Below are 17,111 nucleotides of genomic sequence, written 5' to 3' on the forward strand. Positions count from 1 at the left end.
GAAAATTTCACAAACATGTGGAGCTAACTCTCCCGACTAGTTTTATAATAAATGGTAGTTTGTACTTTCTATGAACGAGCTTCTCCCAACTCCTAAAAATAATAAGGGAAGATGTGAATTCATTACAATTAATTACTCATAAATCTCTTTACCTAATATAATCCCATATATATAGAAGTAAAATAAAAAAGTCAAAGCTCATAAAAAGCCAAAATCAAATCACTAGAATCCATCTTCATTTTGAAGCTTTTGGATCAAGTTAGTTGTGTTCCTTACTTCTTCTAATGTCTTCACCTCTTATTGCATGGAATCTACATATTTTTTTTATGCATTTAATATATATCCATTGACAATATGTGTTTTTTATACCGTTATTAAATCATCTATCATTCATAAATTAATTATTATTGACTTTCAAACAAAATTAATAAAAATCAATAGTAAATGATGTATCGACAATATAAAAAACTTTAGGGTACATGTATTTTAAACTCTTTTTTTATACCTATCAACTACTCTACCTACTATATATAAATACTAATACAAACCCTATAATAATATATCTCCATGTGTCACAAGTAACACATCACCACATGGTTTATAATTTTTTTCTTCTAGCTTGGCATATTTATTAAGCAAGTCAAATTCAAAACTTGAACTTCATTTGTTTTAAAAAACATATAAAGTTTGAGTTTAATTAATCAAGTCATTTAAAATTTAATTATTTTTATTGTTTTGACAAAAACAATGGGTTTATTAATGCATTATTTCATCATCATTTTTATAATTTTATACCATAAGTCACAAGTTTATTAATTTTCATATTATAGATCACCAAATTTTGGCAAAACTAATAGATTAGTCCTGCAATTCATTTATGGTTTTCAGTTTGACTGTATAACTTTATTTTTGTTTAATGCCTTTAAAATTAAAAGATATACACATTTTCATTTTCAGTTTTCTAAAATTGTTGTATTAGAAAATGGATTTCAGACTACAAATCTATAATAGAAAATAATTTAAAAGGACTAAATATAAAATAGAAAATAATTTAAAATTCTTACTTGGAACATTTTTTTTTATTGAAGTAACTTAAAAAATAGAAAATAAGTTAAAAGGAAAAGTATTTAAAGGATGAAGTTTATATACCCCATCTTTTGTTTATCTTTGCTCCTTTCATTTATAAAAAAACAAATACAAATTATTTTATAAAACTCTTATCAAAATTTAAAGAGCTTGAATAGTTGAGTTTATTTATTATTTAACTAAATAAATTGACTCAGTTGAGTTCAAAACAATTTATTTCCAAATAATTTGACTAATTGACAACTCTATCCATTTACAAATGTAAGAAAAGACAAAACTAAAAGCAGAGACAAAGAAAGTGTACTCTTCCCAATCCAACGCTTCTGATCTCGCGATCTAAGTGTTCAACACAATCTGCACCGTCAAGATTCTCTTCTGTGTTTGTGTCTCACTCCCCGAATAATTTGCTTATCGGGAGCACATCTGCTGTCTCACAGTATGTGTCACTTAATATGCTAATAATTAACCTACTATATATAAATACTAATACAAACCCTATAATAATATATCTCCATGTGTCACAAGTAACACATCACCACATGGTTTATAATTTTTTTCTTCTAGCTTGGCATATTTATTAAGCAAGTCAAATTCAAAACTTGAACTTCATTTGTTTTAAAAAACATATAAAGTTTGAGTTTAATTAATCAAGTCATTTAAAATTTAATTATTTTTATTGTTTTGACAAAAACAATGGGTTTATTAATGCATTATTTCATCATCATTTTTATAATTTTATACCATAAGTCACAAGTTTATTAATTTTCATATTATAGATCACCAAATTTTGGCAAAACTAATAGATTAGTCCTGCAATTCATTTATGGTTTTCAGTTTGACTGTATAACTTTATTTTTGTTTAATGCCTTTAAAATTAAAAGATATACACATTTTCATTTTCAGTTTTCTAAAATTGTTGTATTAGAAAATGGATTTCAGACTACAAATCTATAATAGAAAATAATTTAAAAGGACTAAATATAAAATAGAAAATAATTTAAAATTCTTACTTGGAACATTTTTTTTTATTGAAGTAACTTAAAAAATAGAAAATAAGTTAAAAGGAAAAGTATTTAAAGGATGAAGTTTATATACCCCATCTTTTGTTTATCTTTGCTCCTTTCATTTATAAAAAAACAAATACAAATTATTTTATAAAACTCTTATCAAAATTTAAAGAGCTTGAATAGTTGAGTTTATTTATTATTTAACTAAATAAATTGACTCAGTTGAGTTCAAAACAATTTATTTCCAAATAATTTGACTAATTGACAACTCTATCCATTTACAAATGTAAGAAAAGACAAAACTAAAAGCAGAGACAAAGAAAGTGTACTCTTCCCAATCCAACGCTTCTGATCTCGCGATCTAAGTGTTCAACACAATCTGCACCGTCAAGATTCTCTTCTGTGTTTGTGTCTCACTCCCCGAATAATTTGCTTATCGGGAGCACATCTGCTGTCTCACAGTATGTGTCACTTAATATGCTAATAATTATAATTGATTGAAAAAATATATTTAAATTAAATTTTTAATAATTAATTATTTTCTGACAAATGACAAATAGTAACACATGAAATGATATATTATTTTAAGACAACATATATCTACCCTTATTTGTCATACAATTGGACATTTCCTCTATCATATCTTATCTCATAAGTTTTTTTAAAATTAATCAAAAAACATGTTAATTAAAAATTAATTATATCAACAAGATTGGTAATATATGATATAAGTTGTTACTAGAATCACGTAATGACTAAAAGATGATGAGTTCCACTTTTAAGATGATACTTCTTGGAATGAACATACACACAATCCAAAATAAATTAATTCCTTAATTAAAGGTTGATGAAATACTCTTGATAGTACATACATAAATTAAAAATTCATTATCATTATTGATTTTGATCATTTTAACATACAACATATTTTTTGGTACTATCAATGATATCCTCTAACCCTTATTGAGTAATGAATTAATCCCTTTCCAGATTTTTGCATATCCCTTCCAATAAATGTCGCTTCCATAAACCAAATTCTTACTTTTTGATCTTCCTACTGAACCTTACACTACTAGACTAAGACATGTTTTATCTGAAAACATTATTACTTGAAGAATAGAAACCTCGTCTTCACTTTTTCTCTAGTCTTAGTCTTGTCTCTCTTTGTCACTATCTCTCTCTAAAACCCAAACACCAAAATCACTTAAAAACTTTCTCTTTCTTAAACTACCTGACTCAAATTCTCTTCTTTTATCGTTTTCTTTCCACAACACTAGATCTCTCTCTCTTTTCATTTTTTTCACTTTCTCTGGTTCGAACCGGTTCCGGTTCGACCAACCGGTTCACGTTTTCAACCCATGGGCCAGTGTTACGGCAAAACAAACCCAAATTCCGAAAACGACCATGCTCCGAACACAACCACCACCACCGGCGACGGCGACGGTGACCGTTCTCCTCTTCCTATCTCCGCCGTTGGTAACGGTTATAATTCAGTGAAAAACACGCCGGCGAGGTCGTCTTCTTCTCAGGCAAGCCCATGGCCGAGTCCATACCCTCACGGTGAAGGTGTGTCGCCGTCTCCGGCGAGGGGTACGACGCCGAGGAGGTTTTTCCGGAGGCATTTTCCGCCGCCGTCTCCGGCGAAGCATATAAGGGCGTCGTTGGTGAAGCGGCTGGGGAAGCAGACGCCGAAGGAGGGGACGATACCGGAGGAGGGGCGAAGCCGAAGCCCCGAGGAGTCGGTGGCGGCGACGGAGGAGCAGGCACTGGATAAGAGGTTTGGTTATGGGAAGAATTTTGGTGCAAAGTATGAATTGGGAAGGGAAGTAGGGAGAGGGCATTTTGGTCATACTTGCTATGGTAGAGGGAAGAAGGGTGAGCTTAACAACAAGCCTGTTGCTGTTAAAATCATTTCCAAGGCTAAGGTGCTGCAATATTAATATTGTTGGAGTGATCACCGAAATTCGTAGCCGAAAATATGATTTTAAATTGTGGTTGTGGTTATATTGTGTTTACTGTTCGCGAAAAATCGCGGGAAAATATGTTAATAGCTATATGGTTATGTAGGCACCAAAAAAGTGCAATGCTGCTGCCAAAATTTAAAATCATGCTAAGAATTGAGTTTATTTTTGAAGTCGTTTCTAAGAATCGCAAATTTGGATCAATATAGTGTATGATAGGGACCAATTTTTTCCTTAGATTGATGCTAGAAAGAGTATTTTGATTGACATTTGAGGTTTTTTTGGGGCAAGTTAGAATTTTTCATTTGATGTGCAATTTTTTTGTAAGTAGGAATTCGGGGATTTACACTTGATCTTACTTGATATGATTTGTTTTTTTTGGGTATTTGTATTGATTGTGATTATTTTGGAATCTATGATAATGATATTTGGGAAATTCAGGTTGATTTTTGCTTGATTTGGAGTTCAGTTGTTTGCCGATAGACATGATTTACAATAGGATATTATGACATTGTTTGATTCATGTAGCCGACTCAACTTGATTGTTGTTGTTCAGTGTCCGTCAATCTTTGCTAGGAATCTATGAGATTGATTGGTTGTTGTTGCACGACATGATGCTTGTCGTGTAGTTGTGTATTTGTTTTTACCGCCATTTCCTTCCCGAGTGGTATTCGAGGTAGGCAGTGATTGAAAGTTGCCTTTTATGAAGTTAAGAAATTTCATGCCAGATCGGAGTTCCGAAACAATGTCATAATTAAAACCTTGCTATTTTGGCATATGTAGTAGTAGGCACTATCATTTTGTTTAATTCATAAAGCATTTCGAACTGTATTTATTTGTTAATTCATTGATATCTCGAATCAGCCTTTTACTGCATAATGATAAGAATTGATTTCACAGATGACCACGGCAATAGCAATCGAAGATGTTCGTAGAGAGGTGAAGCTATTAAAAGCTCTATCCGGCCATAAACATCTCATCAAATTTCATGATGCTTTTGAGGATTCGAATAATGTGTACATAGTTATGGAGTATGTCTTTTATCTTACTTTCAATGTTATCTATAATGAGAAATTATTCGTTCTTTATTTCGTTCATTTTCCTTCTGATACATGATAAACTGCTTTTAAGTTTCTATTCAACATAAATTTGATGGAGGGTGCTGTATGCTTAGCTATAAGTTGAATTTTGGGGAGCATGCATAATGCGGCATCGTGTCGTGACTTTATGTGATGTTTTTTTTGTTTTCGTTTATGAACATAAATATATATTTTACTTCCTTATCAGATTGTGTGAAGGTGGGGAGCTTCTTGACCGAATTTTGTCAAGGTTAGTTTTCTTTGTTGTACTACACTATTTGTGATTTTTTATGAGGATGAACCTTTGCGCGACGTTAAGGTTGCGGCCTCGTGACCTAGGGTCACGGATTCTAGTTGTGGAAACAGCTTATATGTTACTTTGCCTTGTGACCTAGGATCACAATGATTGGAGCCTCGTGCACTCGACCAATCCTTTATGTTGTCGTGATTTTCGACTTGATACAATCTATGATTGAAGAATATTCTCTTCTATTCTAGGGGAGGAAGGTATACGGAGGAGGACGCAAAGGTTATAGTTTTGCAGATTCTCAGCGTTGTTGCCTTTTGTCATCTTCAAGGTGTTGTGCACCGTGACTTGAAGCCTGAGGTTCGTGCTTTAAACTTTGTTTTCTACTTATATAAATGGTGAGATTGTAAGGAACATTGCTGATTCTTTATCTTGGTTCGGTTTTACAGAATTTCCTCTTCACTTCAAGAAGTCAAGACGCCGATGTGAAGCTTATCGATTTTGGTCTATCCGACTTCATTAGACCAGGTAATAATTAGAAGGATTCTTAATTTTCATTGTAGTTGCAAAATGATATCTTTTCTTAAAGCCAACCCTCTTAATTTTTCCCTTCTCACATGCCGATATACAGATGAACGGCTGAATGACATTGTCGGGAGTGCATATTATGTTGCACCGGAGGTCCTACACAGGTCATATAGTGTAGAAGCAGATATATGGAGTATTGGTGTTATTACCTTCATCTTATTATGTGGAAGTCGACCTTTCTGGGCACGAACAGAATCTGGGATTTTTCGTTCCGTGCTCAGAGCTGATCCTAACTTTGACGATTTACCTTGGCCTTCTGTATCTCCAGAGGCCAAGGACTTTGTAAAAAGGCTTCTAAACAAGGACTACAGGAAAAGAATGTCTGCTGCCCAAGCTCTAGGTAAGTTATCATATCAGTTTAGATTATGGCCGGTGTTAGATCCTCTAACATGTTCCTTTCTTAATCATCACGACATTCTTACTTTTTTGGCGAATACACATAGAAACAGAGAATCGCACGAACATTTGCTAAAACTATGCACATTTTGCAAAGACACTGCAAACTATTTTTTCTTTACAATTAGTCCTTAAACTACAACTATATGTGAAGTTGGTCCCTCTGCCCCGTTATGTTAATATTAGCACTTACCCACTAACTAGAAAAATACAATTTTTATGCTAAATTTATATTCTACTTGGATTAAAAATATATATGAATGATCTAACGGTTGTGATTCATACAAAAATAAACCATTGAATTGGTTCACCGTTAGTGCTATAGTGGTGATATAACAGAGGGACCAATTTCAGTAATAGTTGTAATTTAAGGACTAATCGAGAAGAAAACTAATTGATGCAAATTGAATTCGAAAACTAATTAATGCGCACTTTCGTAACTGCAGCTCATCCGTGGTTGAGGGACGACAACCACCCTATCCCTTTGGATATATTAACTTATAAATTAGTGAAGTCTTATCTTCATGCAACACCATTCAAATGCGCAGCAGCGAAGGTAATTTTTATTTCATTTCTTGAATATGATTATGCCGAGTTTAACTTTTAGGGGGAATTTAGTTTGTATAAAAAAAGCATTAGATCTGAATGGCCTTTCTGAACTCTAAGACTTGATTTATGATAGAACAAAATCTCGTTGTTTGATCCATGTAATTGACCCACTTAGGCATCGTTTACTTGTTTTCGACATTTCCTGCAATAGGATTCTAACTCATATTTTTCATTTTTATCTAGGCCCTTTCGAAAGCATTGACGGAGAAAGAGTTGGTGTATCTTGGAGCACAATTCAGATTATTGGAACCAAATAGAGATGGATATGTATCCCTTGAAAATTTTAAAATGGTTATTTGCTGCATCCCTATAAACCCTATCAATTTTGTTATGGTTGAGTTGAATTTATTTATTTTTGTATGGCCATTTCATCAACACGGCTAGCATAAATTTTCCCCGGTTCATATCGGCATGATCGTATCTGTGTTTTGAAAAGTTGTCGTCTTTGCAGGCTCTTGCACGACATGCAACCGATGCTATGAGCGAGTCGAAGGTTCTTGACATCATAAACACGGTTAGCGATCATTCTTATATAACTTTGGCGAGCGCCATGCAATCTCATTTACGTGTTTCGTGCTTAGTTTCTACATATACAATTTTGTTATTAATTTTCTTGGTTGAATAATTTTATAGATGGAACCACTTGCAAATAGAAAAATGGATTTTGAAGAATTTTGTGCAGCTGCAACTAGCACATATCAATTAGAGGCACTTGATAAATGGGAAGATATTGCCAACAATGCATTTGAGCACTTTGAAAGAGAGGGCAATCGTGTCATATCTATTGAAGAATTAGCAATAGTAAGTGCTTTCACTTTCTTTTCCTAATATAGCCTCTATTTGATAATATGCTTGAAGTGAAATCATACGAAATGAGTACGAGCTGATAAATGTATGCAGCTTTACTCTTGCGATGCATGTCGACATTTTACAGTTTGATATGTACTTAATAGTTATACTTGTCTATGTTTGTGGATGCAGGAATTGAATCTTGGTCCTTCAGCTTATTCAATTCTCAAAGATTGGATAAGAGATGATGGAAAACTTAATTTATTTGGATATACAAAATTTTTGCATGGTGTTACTCTCAGAACTTCAAACCCAAGACAACGTTAGTCTTAAGTCTTAACCCTCTTCATATATATAAAGGTGGAAGATAAACGATTTATAGATTTTTAAGGAATTTTTTTCTTCATTTTTATTTGAGGGTGGGGAAAAGAAGAATGTGTATAAATGAATGTTCCAGAAAAATGCTAATATGGGAAATATTGAGTTAATTTTATGTTAAAAACCCTTCCTCTTGCCCTATTTTGCAAATGATGTTGTTTATTAATTTGTTGGTGAAAGCATGAAAATGACTATGAAAGTCAAAATTAAAGTAATTTGTACTAACATATGGCTGCTTTTTCATGCCATTATACTATAAAACTGCCCAATTATTTATGACGTATTGTAGTAGATTACTAAAAGATCAAGTTTCTTATGAGCGAGATATGTTAGGAAGGTTAAGTAGTTAACCATGTATCCTGAAAAGATTATTTTCTTTTCTATAGGTTGAGAAAAATAGTATGGTCAATTATACTATAAACTCGAATGTCACTAGTCCTACTATTTTGAGAATATACATCTGCTGTCCCATTCTATGTGCTATGAGTTTGTGATTAGTCAGAAAACAAATATTTAAGTTAAAATTTAATTATTAATTATTTTTCTGACAAATCACAAGCACATGACCCATGGAGTGCCACAAAGTGTGAGACAACATATGTATATCCTATTTTGAAAGGGTTATGAACATTTTTTGATTTAATAATTCCACTTGGACTCCATTATAATTTAAACCCAATTGCAATAAAGTGAACCATCCACTAACTTTTATAACTAGAAGCAGCCAATTTTTTTTGTTCTATTAACCCCAAATTATATTAAAAAGAAAAAAAAAGGGTTCTAGAATCATTAAATAGCATAATTTTTTAATGAATTTTCCAAGTTGGTGTCTTATGTTCCATTTTGGCAAGTAAAACTACAATAGAATTATGTGCATATAATCATGAGATGTATGAAAGGGTTGATTTCCTAAGATTATTTTATCTCTAATTCTGTGATTTTCTAACCACCATTGTGATCATCATTGCTTGTTATTATTATTGAATTGAAAACAATAGTCAAGTAAACCCAAAATATAGAAAATGAACAATAACTTCAATGATCACATTTGGAGGCTCAAATTCGTCAAAAATATTGACAACATTATTACACTGATTAATTTAATAGATCCTATTCTTTTGTGAATAAAACTTTAGGACGAAAAGAGATTCAACCTTAACCACAACCATAGGAAAATAACATTATAAATCGCCTATCAACTTAAAGCTTAAATTTGAACTTAGGTTATGAAATTGTTATAAGCGAAAAAGTTGACCAAAAGATGGAGTTTTAATAATTACAAATTATAAACTTATTGTGATGACATTTTTACTCTTAAATACACAAACAAAATATATAATTTGTCTCTCTATTATTGGAGAATTTTTTTTTGTTTCCAACCTTATTCCCTCTATTCTTTTAAAGAGAAAAGTAGAGGTTAATTTAAACAAACACAATAGTGTTTCTTCTACTTATTTTTTTAAATTTCACTAATATTCATATAATTCATTAATTTAATCATTGTATAATTAATTTTGGACATGGAACTAAAATTAAATTCACTACTTTAGATTTATTTGTCTTTGCTCATTCACTACTTCAGAAATTTAGTTGCATTCAGATTTCCAAGCCAAAAATTAATCCAAACTCTATTTATGCCTCTAATTTTTCTCCATGCTAGCCTCATTTTTCACATGGACATGCAAGTGTTTATGGGATAAGGATCTCTTCTAGTAAAGTGGGAAGATATTGAGATCTTTTTCATTTCTTGTCCATATATTTCATATGAGAGTTAGTGATTCTTTGATTAAATCAGAATTAAATTCAATATTTTATATTATGCTAAATTATTCCGTGATTGAGATACTATCTATTTATTAAATATATTGAGAATATTTAGAAGCAAGTTACAAATAAGAAACCAAGTAAATAGAGAACATCTTACATCTTATTGCATTTTCTGAAGAGGAGTTGAGGTAATGTTGAAGATAATGTTATCTTGAAGATAATATTTTTTCTGTTATTCTCTTTGGTTTCATCTTTCCTTTTTTTACCCTTTCTTTTGATTTTTACATGGTACTATAATAGTTATTGAAATTAATGTAGGTTTGACACAGTATAAGATTAAAAAAGTATTTAAATTTATTGAAAATAGTCCATCTTAAATATATTTAGATTAATAGATGGTTATGTTATTTATGATTTAGTTAGCTTTGCTTATCTTATTGATTATTATTTGGCCTATTGTTATCTTGTCGTTCGTAATAGTTTTTGTCTATATAATAAATTGTTTGAACTAACTTATATATAAGTTTAACCAATCTTTATCATCTTAAAATTTTACATGGTATCTGAGTGATTTTATCATCTACGACTTGTTCTATCAATATTCCGCTAACGAGAAGTAAAAAATTCAGAACTTCTATTAGTCATCTCCTCTTTACTATGTTATCTTCTAGTTAGTATTCATTCATTTTTTCAAATCTCACAATTTCATATTACATGTTCAATTCACATTCTTCCTTATATATATATATATATATATATATATATAGTAATATTTACACTAACAATTATTTCATTAATATGTTTTTCTCTCATTAACGAATTATGTTAGTAGTGATTTCTTTTGCTATTAATGATCATTCCAATGGTAACTATACAACTATATTTTATTTTTGTCGACATTCATTTTGATCATGTATTTTCTCTCATTAATTTTTTTAGAGAATTATGTGTAATTATTTCTTTCCCATTGGCGATCAATCTAATGGTGATTATACCAACAAATTCTCTTCTCATTAGCGATTATTCTGGTGGCGACGTTTGTCATAGTGGTGATTATATTAGTCGTGACTGTCTTTTATATCGACGATCATTTTGATATTGATTATATATCTAGTTTTTGTAATTCATACCATATTTCAATGATTTTTATGAAGCCCATATAATTATATGATTATTTTTATTTTAAAATTAATTATTTGTAACAAGCTTAAAACTTACTAAACTTTAGCTTGGTGCGAGGTGTTAGATATATATGGATTGATAAAATATTATTTTATCTAGGATTTAATTAATTTTATTTATCTTGTTATTTATTATTTGAATCGTTATTATTTTATAGTTTATAATATTTTTACCTATATAATAAAGAGTAGGAATCCACTTACTCGACATTTTAGCAATTAATTATAGGGAAATCAAATGGTTTGGATTAGTAAATAGATCTAAATCATTCAACTTACCTAGAATTAAGTTTTTTAAATTTTACTCTTGAAGTAAGTGAATTTTCTCTCTCTAATAAATTTTTGAAATAACTCATATTTTAAGTTTGACTAATATTTATAATATTAAATTTCTTAACAAAGTTCACATTCCCAAAAGAAAATCAGTGTATTTTGTTGTCCTAACATCATTTGGCCACGCCAAATCCAATGACTCAAAATAAGAAATAAAACTTTTTTTTGGCCCTACATTCACTAAATTCGATTCTTTCCTTTTGCAAAGTATTTTTCAATTTTTTTTATGGAGGAAGTTAAAAAACATAAACTAGATTTTAAATATATAGTTTAAATTAATTTTCACATTTTAAATCTTAAAATTTTGATTATTAATGAAATACATATTATTATTTTATGTGATTTAAAAAGTTTTCCATATAAATAACAATGTGATAATAAAGTATAAAGTATGTTACAAATGAGTTTTAGTAAAATTATAAAAATTAGTTCTCCATTTTTTATAACCACACAAATCACATAAGTATAATCTTCTAGATAGAAAATGTGATAAATGTAATCAATATAAACAAAATATGATATATATCGTAGAGACAAGTCTAAAACGTACAAGAGTCAATATATTTTGCTTAAAATGTCACCATTATGTCTCTTGTGTGATAGTTAGTGTAATTATGTATATAAGTTATGAGTTATTTGTGTAAGTATAAAAAATGGAAAAATAATTTATATAATTTTATTAAAGAATATCTAAATTATATCAAAACTTGGAATATGGTTAGTGATGCTCCAATTTATCTGTTCTTATTTTTTTATATGATGAGTATTGTTAGGCAAAAGATACTTATGCTTCCTTTGGTTGATGGAAGAAAATGGAAAGAGAGAAGATATGAAGAAATAGTATGAGTAGAAATAAAGTAGTGAGAAAGGGAGTGGATTTTAAAAGTTGTTTGATCGAAGAGAAAGAGAAAAGAAAGAAGGGAGAAAGAAATATGATACTTATTGTATAGACAATAATACCCATGTTATATTGTATTTTTCTATTGGTGTAGGATTATCATTACATTATGAAAGTAAGGGTATAAGTGTAATTCCATAAATCTAAACTCACCTTCACACTTTCTTCGCTGATGGGAGGAGAAAAAATTTGAAGTGGGACCCACCCTACTTTTTTCTCTCTTCTCTACTTCTCTTGTCTACCAAATGGTGGGAAAATGAAAACTCTCTTATTACTCTCTCCTCTCGTTTTCCTTCCTCTTAAAGTTACCCAAAACAAATGAAGGCTTAATTTCGGCTTGGAGCAAAATATATGAAAAATTAAAAATAATATAATGTAATATAGATACATTTTATCTTTTAGATATAATTTAATATATTTTTAATTTTAAATGTAAAAGTAAAGAGAATAACTTATGTATCCAATGGAGAAAATTCTTTTCCATTATTCATATATTACACTTAAATCCTCATAAAAGCTCAAATTTTTGCTATTTTATTGATTGAATGATTAAACACGTGCAAGTACGGTAGTGCACCAATTATTCCAATACCATTAAATGGAAAAGCATCTTTCTTTTTCCACTACAATTTAATAACAAAGCCTATAAGGAGAAGCAACATTTTGGCATAATCATCATCTCATTTTTATATTCACCACTCAATTAATAGTGTAAGGCTTCACTGAATTCTCATATAGACAAAAAAGTCGATGATTCAGTATCTATAACTGACATATGTTGAGAGAGACAACCACACACCCAAAAGGAATTAGTTCCTTACAATAGGGTGGGGTACCATTGATTATACCAAAAAAAAGAAGAAATAAAAAGAAAGCTAGAAATTTACAAGGACAAATCATTTGTACCTTAAAGAACCATAACATTTCCTTCTTTTTTTCTTCATCATCAATACTTTGATATCTTGTGTTTTGATTATGATCTTGATCACAAACCAAAGCAACCAATATGATGATTATGGTGAAGGGTTATTTCCCTATCAATCAAGCCTCTAATATTCCTAAATTGTTCTACTTGACAAGGGATTGTTATGGTTCCTTTTTGATCAAAACCATATTCTTCTTCAGCCTCTTTTAGTAGTTGAATGAAGAGAGGGTGATTGAAGTATATAACAGGAACCACAAACCTTTGTTTCTCTTCTCCTTGACCTACCTTAATTGCAAGACAACCTTTTGGAACATCTCTAATCTCTTGTTGTTTTTTACCATAGTGATGTTGGTTATGTACTTGGCGATTCAAATGAAAAACCTTTAAACTCTTCTCACTACCCATCTTTGCAAAAACCAAAAAGCATAAAAAAAGAGAGTTAGCAAATGAATTTTGATACTTCAAAATAGTTGTTGGGTAAATAGACACTTATAATACAAGAATAAAGACAAAAAAAAATGAGCTTTAAGATTATTTTGTTAATAGACGTACCTATATTAGACACTATTGGATACTCCTAAACTCGTATTTCGTTAGAAATTCACGAGAAAACAAGGTGAAAACGCTAAGAAAGGGAGTTCGATTTGTGTCATGAAGAGAATAAGAGAGGAGTGGGTAAAATTTAGAGAGTTTGATATGTTGGCCATGGTTGTTGATATACAATTGAGAAATGCATTCCAAACAAAGACTTTATAGGGCATATATATATACACAAAAGGGTTATGAGAAAGAGCTAGAGAGTGTGAATAAGACCATAAGAGTTACTCTATTTTCTACTAGAGTCGGAGAAGTCTACACCGTTGGATTTTGGTGGGTTTCATTGTCTTTGGCATCTTTTGTTGAAAATTAAATCAAATATGAATATATCATATGATATATATAAGTCTTATATATATATATATATATAGGAAAAGTGGGTTGGAATCAGATACATGTTAACCTTTTTTACCTGACTTCACAACCATTTGATTAAGGACACTTTTCATCATCATGATTTAATTAAGACATTGAGATGTTAACAATCTTAAATTTAAAATGTAACCAATATGGTAAGCTATTTCAATTAGTTAAAATATTTAACTAATTTTGATTTAGTGTAAGAAAAATATGGAGTATTATTTAACTGAGTTATTATATTACTAAACATTTTGATAATTAATTAATAAATATAATGACATAAATTTTCAAATTCTTATATTAATAAATTTGCACAATCGGAAGGTATGATGATATACAAAGTTATGTATCTATATAATTTTAATGACTCTTTAATAATGTAACTTAAAAATGATAGCAATGAGATTTGAATATAAAGTTTCATCCAACCTATTGACCCTTTCACCACCAACCCAATCTTGAATCTTGATGGCTTAATATAGGGTAAGGTGTTTAATGAATTAAATGGTTGGTGTGGTTACTGTTAGAATGAGTTAGTTAGTTAGTTTCTACTTTAGGAAACTATTCAAAAATCAGTTTTGTTAGTTAATGCTTTAGTTGCTATAAATAGCTTGTTGAACAATTGATTTGGAATCAATATACATGGAGTGTAATTCATTGAATCTCTTCTCTTCTAATCTCTAACTACCTCACACTCTAATTCTCTCTCATTTTCTTTCTTCTGTTTCTACATCACACCTTCATCTTCTGTTTTTTCTTCAAAGTGCAGTGGCACTGTTTTATCCAACATTTGGTATCAAGAGCTAGTTAGATCATCACTTAGCATCACCTTCTTCTTCCTCTTCTCATCATCATCTACATCCTCGATGGGACACACGAGTACAAGCTTCCCAGCAAGCTTACCAGTGCTTGATGGAAAGAACTGGAATAGATGGAACATCCAAATGAAAGCAATCATGGGATTCCAAGAAATTGCAGAAATAGTTGAACTCGGTTACCCTCAATTAGGAGCAGAACCTTCAGAGCAAGATCGAGTAGCATTCAGGGAGAACAAGAGGAAAGATTGCAAGGCTATGTGCCTTCTACGTCAATGTGTTGATGAGGCACACTTTGAAAAAATTGCCTCAGCTCAAACATCACAAGAAGCATGGATAATCCTGGAAAAGTGTAACAAGGGAGCAGATCAATTGAAGAAAGTCAGACTTCAAACAACGAGGAGACAGTATGAATTGATGCAAATGGAATCAAATGAGAAAATTGCCCAATTCTTCAATAGGGTGATTTGTCTCACAAACCAGATGAAAGCTTGTGGAGAAAGCATGACAGATCAAGCTATTATAGAGAAGATTCTGAGAACTCTCACCCCCAACTTTGATCACATAGTAGTTGCTATTGAAGAATCAAAGAAACTGGAAGACCTCAAATTAGAAGATCTTCAGGGGTCCCTCGAGGCTCATGAGCAGAGGCTCATTGAGAGGTCAACTGATAAGGTTAACCAAGCACTGCAAGCTCAAACCTTCAAGAAGGGGAGATATCTTGGCAGAAATAATGAAAGAAACCGAGGAAGGGGAAGAGACTTCAGGGGGAAGAATTTGGCTAATTCAGGAGTACAAGATCAAGAAAGAATTGATCTTGATCAAGCATCAAGCTACTCAAAGAGAGGAGGTGGTAGCAATTGGAGAGGAGGAAAGAAGAGACTTGATAGGAGAAGAATAAAATGCTTTAATTGCAGCAAGATGGGACACTTCTCATCTGAGTGTCAATCTCAGCCAAGACACTCAGATACTAACAATAGGCAGCACAATGATGAAGCACACATGGTGAAGGAAGACAATGAGTATGCCAATGATGACTCACCAATTTTGCTGATGATGACTACAAGCCAAGGCAACAACAGTGAAGAGATCTGGTATGTAGACTCTGGATGCTCCAACCACATGACAGGACATAGAGAGTGGCTTGTTAACTTTGACTCCAGCAAGAAAAGTAGAGTGAAATTTGCTGACAACAGGACAATACAAGCAGAAGGAATTGGTGATGTTGTAATCAGAAGACAAGATGGCAAGAATGCTCTAATTTCTGAGGTACTATTTGTGCCAAACATGAGTCACAATCTGATTAGTCTTGGCCAACTACTGGAGAAAGGATTCTCTGTGAGCATGCAAGATGGTGAGCTTGAAATATTTGACTCCACCAGAAAGAAAATCATCAAGGCTCCCCTGACTCAAAACAGAACATTCCAGGTAAATCTCAATGCCCTTGAATCTCAATGCCTTAACACTGAGACCCTGAGTGAAGATGTATGGTTATGGCACAAGAGATTGGGTCATCTGAACTTCAAAGACATCAGTCTCATGAAAGCCAAGAATATGGTTCATGGTTTGCCACCAATTCATATGCCAAACAGAATCTGTGATAGCTGCCAGATTAGTAAACAACCAAGGTCATCATTTGGTAAATTCACTGCCTCAAGAGCCAGTAACCTCTTGCACATTGTGTACTCTGATGTATGTGGTCCCTTTGAGACTACCTCACTTGGTGGCAATAGATACTTTGTCACATTTGTTGATGACTTCAGTAGAAAAATATGGTTGTATTTGATTAAGCAGAAAAGTGAAGTGTTTAGCATCTTTAAAACCTTCAAGTGTATGGCTGAAAAACAATCAGAGAGATCAATCAAAGTATTGAGAACTGATGGAGGAGGTGAATTCACATCCAAGGAGTTTGAAGTATTCTGCACACAGAATGGAATCCTGCATGAAGTAACAGCACCCTACACCCCCCAGCATAATGGTGTGGTTGAGAGGAGGAATAGAACCATCCTCAATATGGTTAGAAGTATGCTAAAGACCAAGAACCTCACACATGGCCTATGGGGTGAAGCTGCAACAACAGCAGCTTATGTCCTTA

The 17,111-nt window shown here is 31.6% G+C and overlaps 2 protein-coding genes across 2 annotated transcripts; one reads left to right on the top strand and one right to left on the bottom strand.

The window, feature by feature from the left end:
* LOC109330377 (CDPK-related kinase 3-like) lies at window positions 3,244-8,281 on the top strand. The gene is made up of 11 exons (XM_019564559.1): window positions 3,244-4,018; window positions 4,955-5,085; window positions 5,342-5,383; window positions 5,632-5,740; window positions 5,830-5,908; window positions 6,012-6,308; window positions 6,811-6,920; window positions 7,157-7,264; window positions 7,425-7,487; window positions 7,607-7,774; window positions 7,955-8,281. The coding sequence occupies exons 1-11, from the start codon at window positions 3,452-3,454 to the stop codon at window positions 8,087-8,089; spliced, it is 1,809 nt and encodes a 602-aa protein (XP_019420104.1). The 5' UTR covers window positions 3,244-3,451; the 3' UTR covers window positions 8,090-8,281.
* On the bottom strand, window positions 13,305-13,649 carry LOC109329420 (auxin-responsive protein SAUR32). Its single transcript, XM_019563084.1, has one exon. The coding sequence runs from the start codon at window positions 13,647-13,649 to the stop codon at window positions 13,305-13,307; it is 345 nt and encodes a 114-aa protein (XP_019418629.1).

The sequence above is a fragment of the Lupinus angustifolius genome, chromosome LG16 (assembly GCF_001865875.1).
Source record: "Lupinus angustifolius cultivar Tanjil chromosome LG16, LupAngTanjil_v1.0, whole genome shotgun sequence".
In the NCBI taxonomy this organism is placed as follows: domain Eukaryota; kingdom Viridiplantae; phylum Streptophyta; class Magnoliopsida; order Fabales; family Fabaceae; genus Lupinus; species Lupinus angustifolius.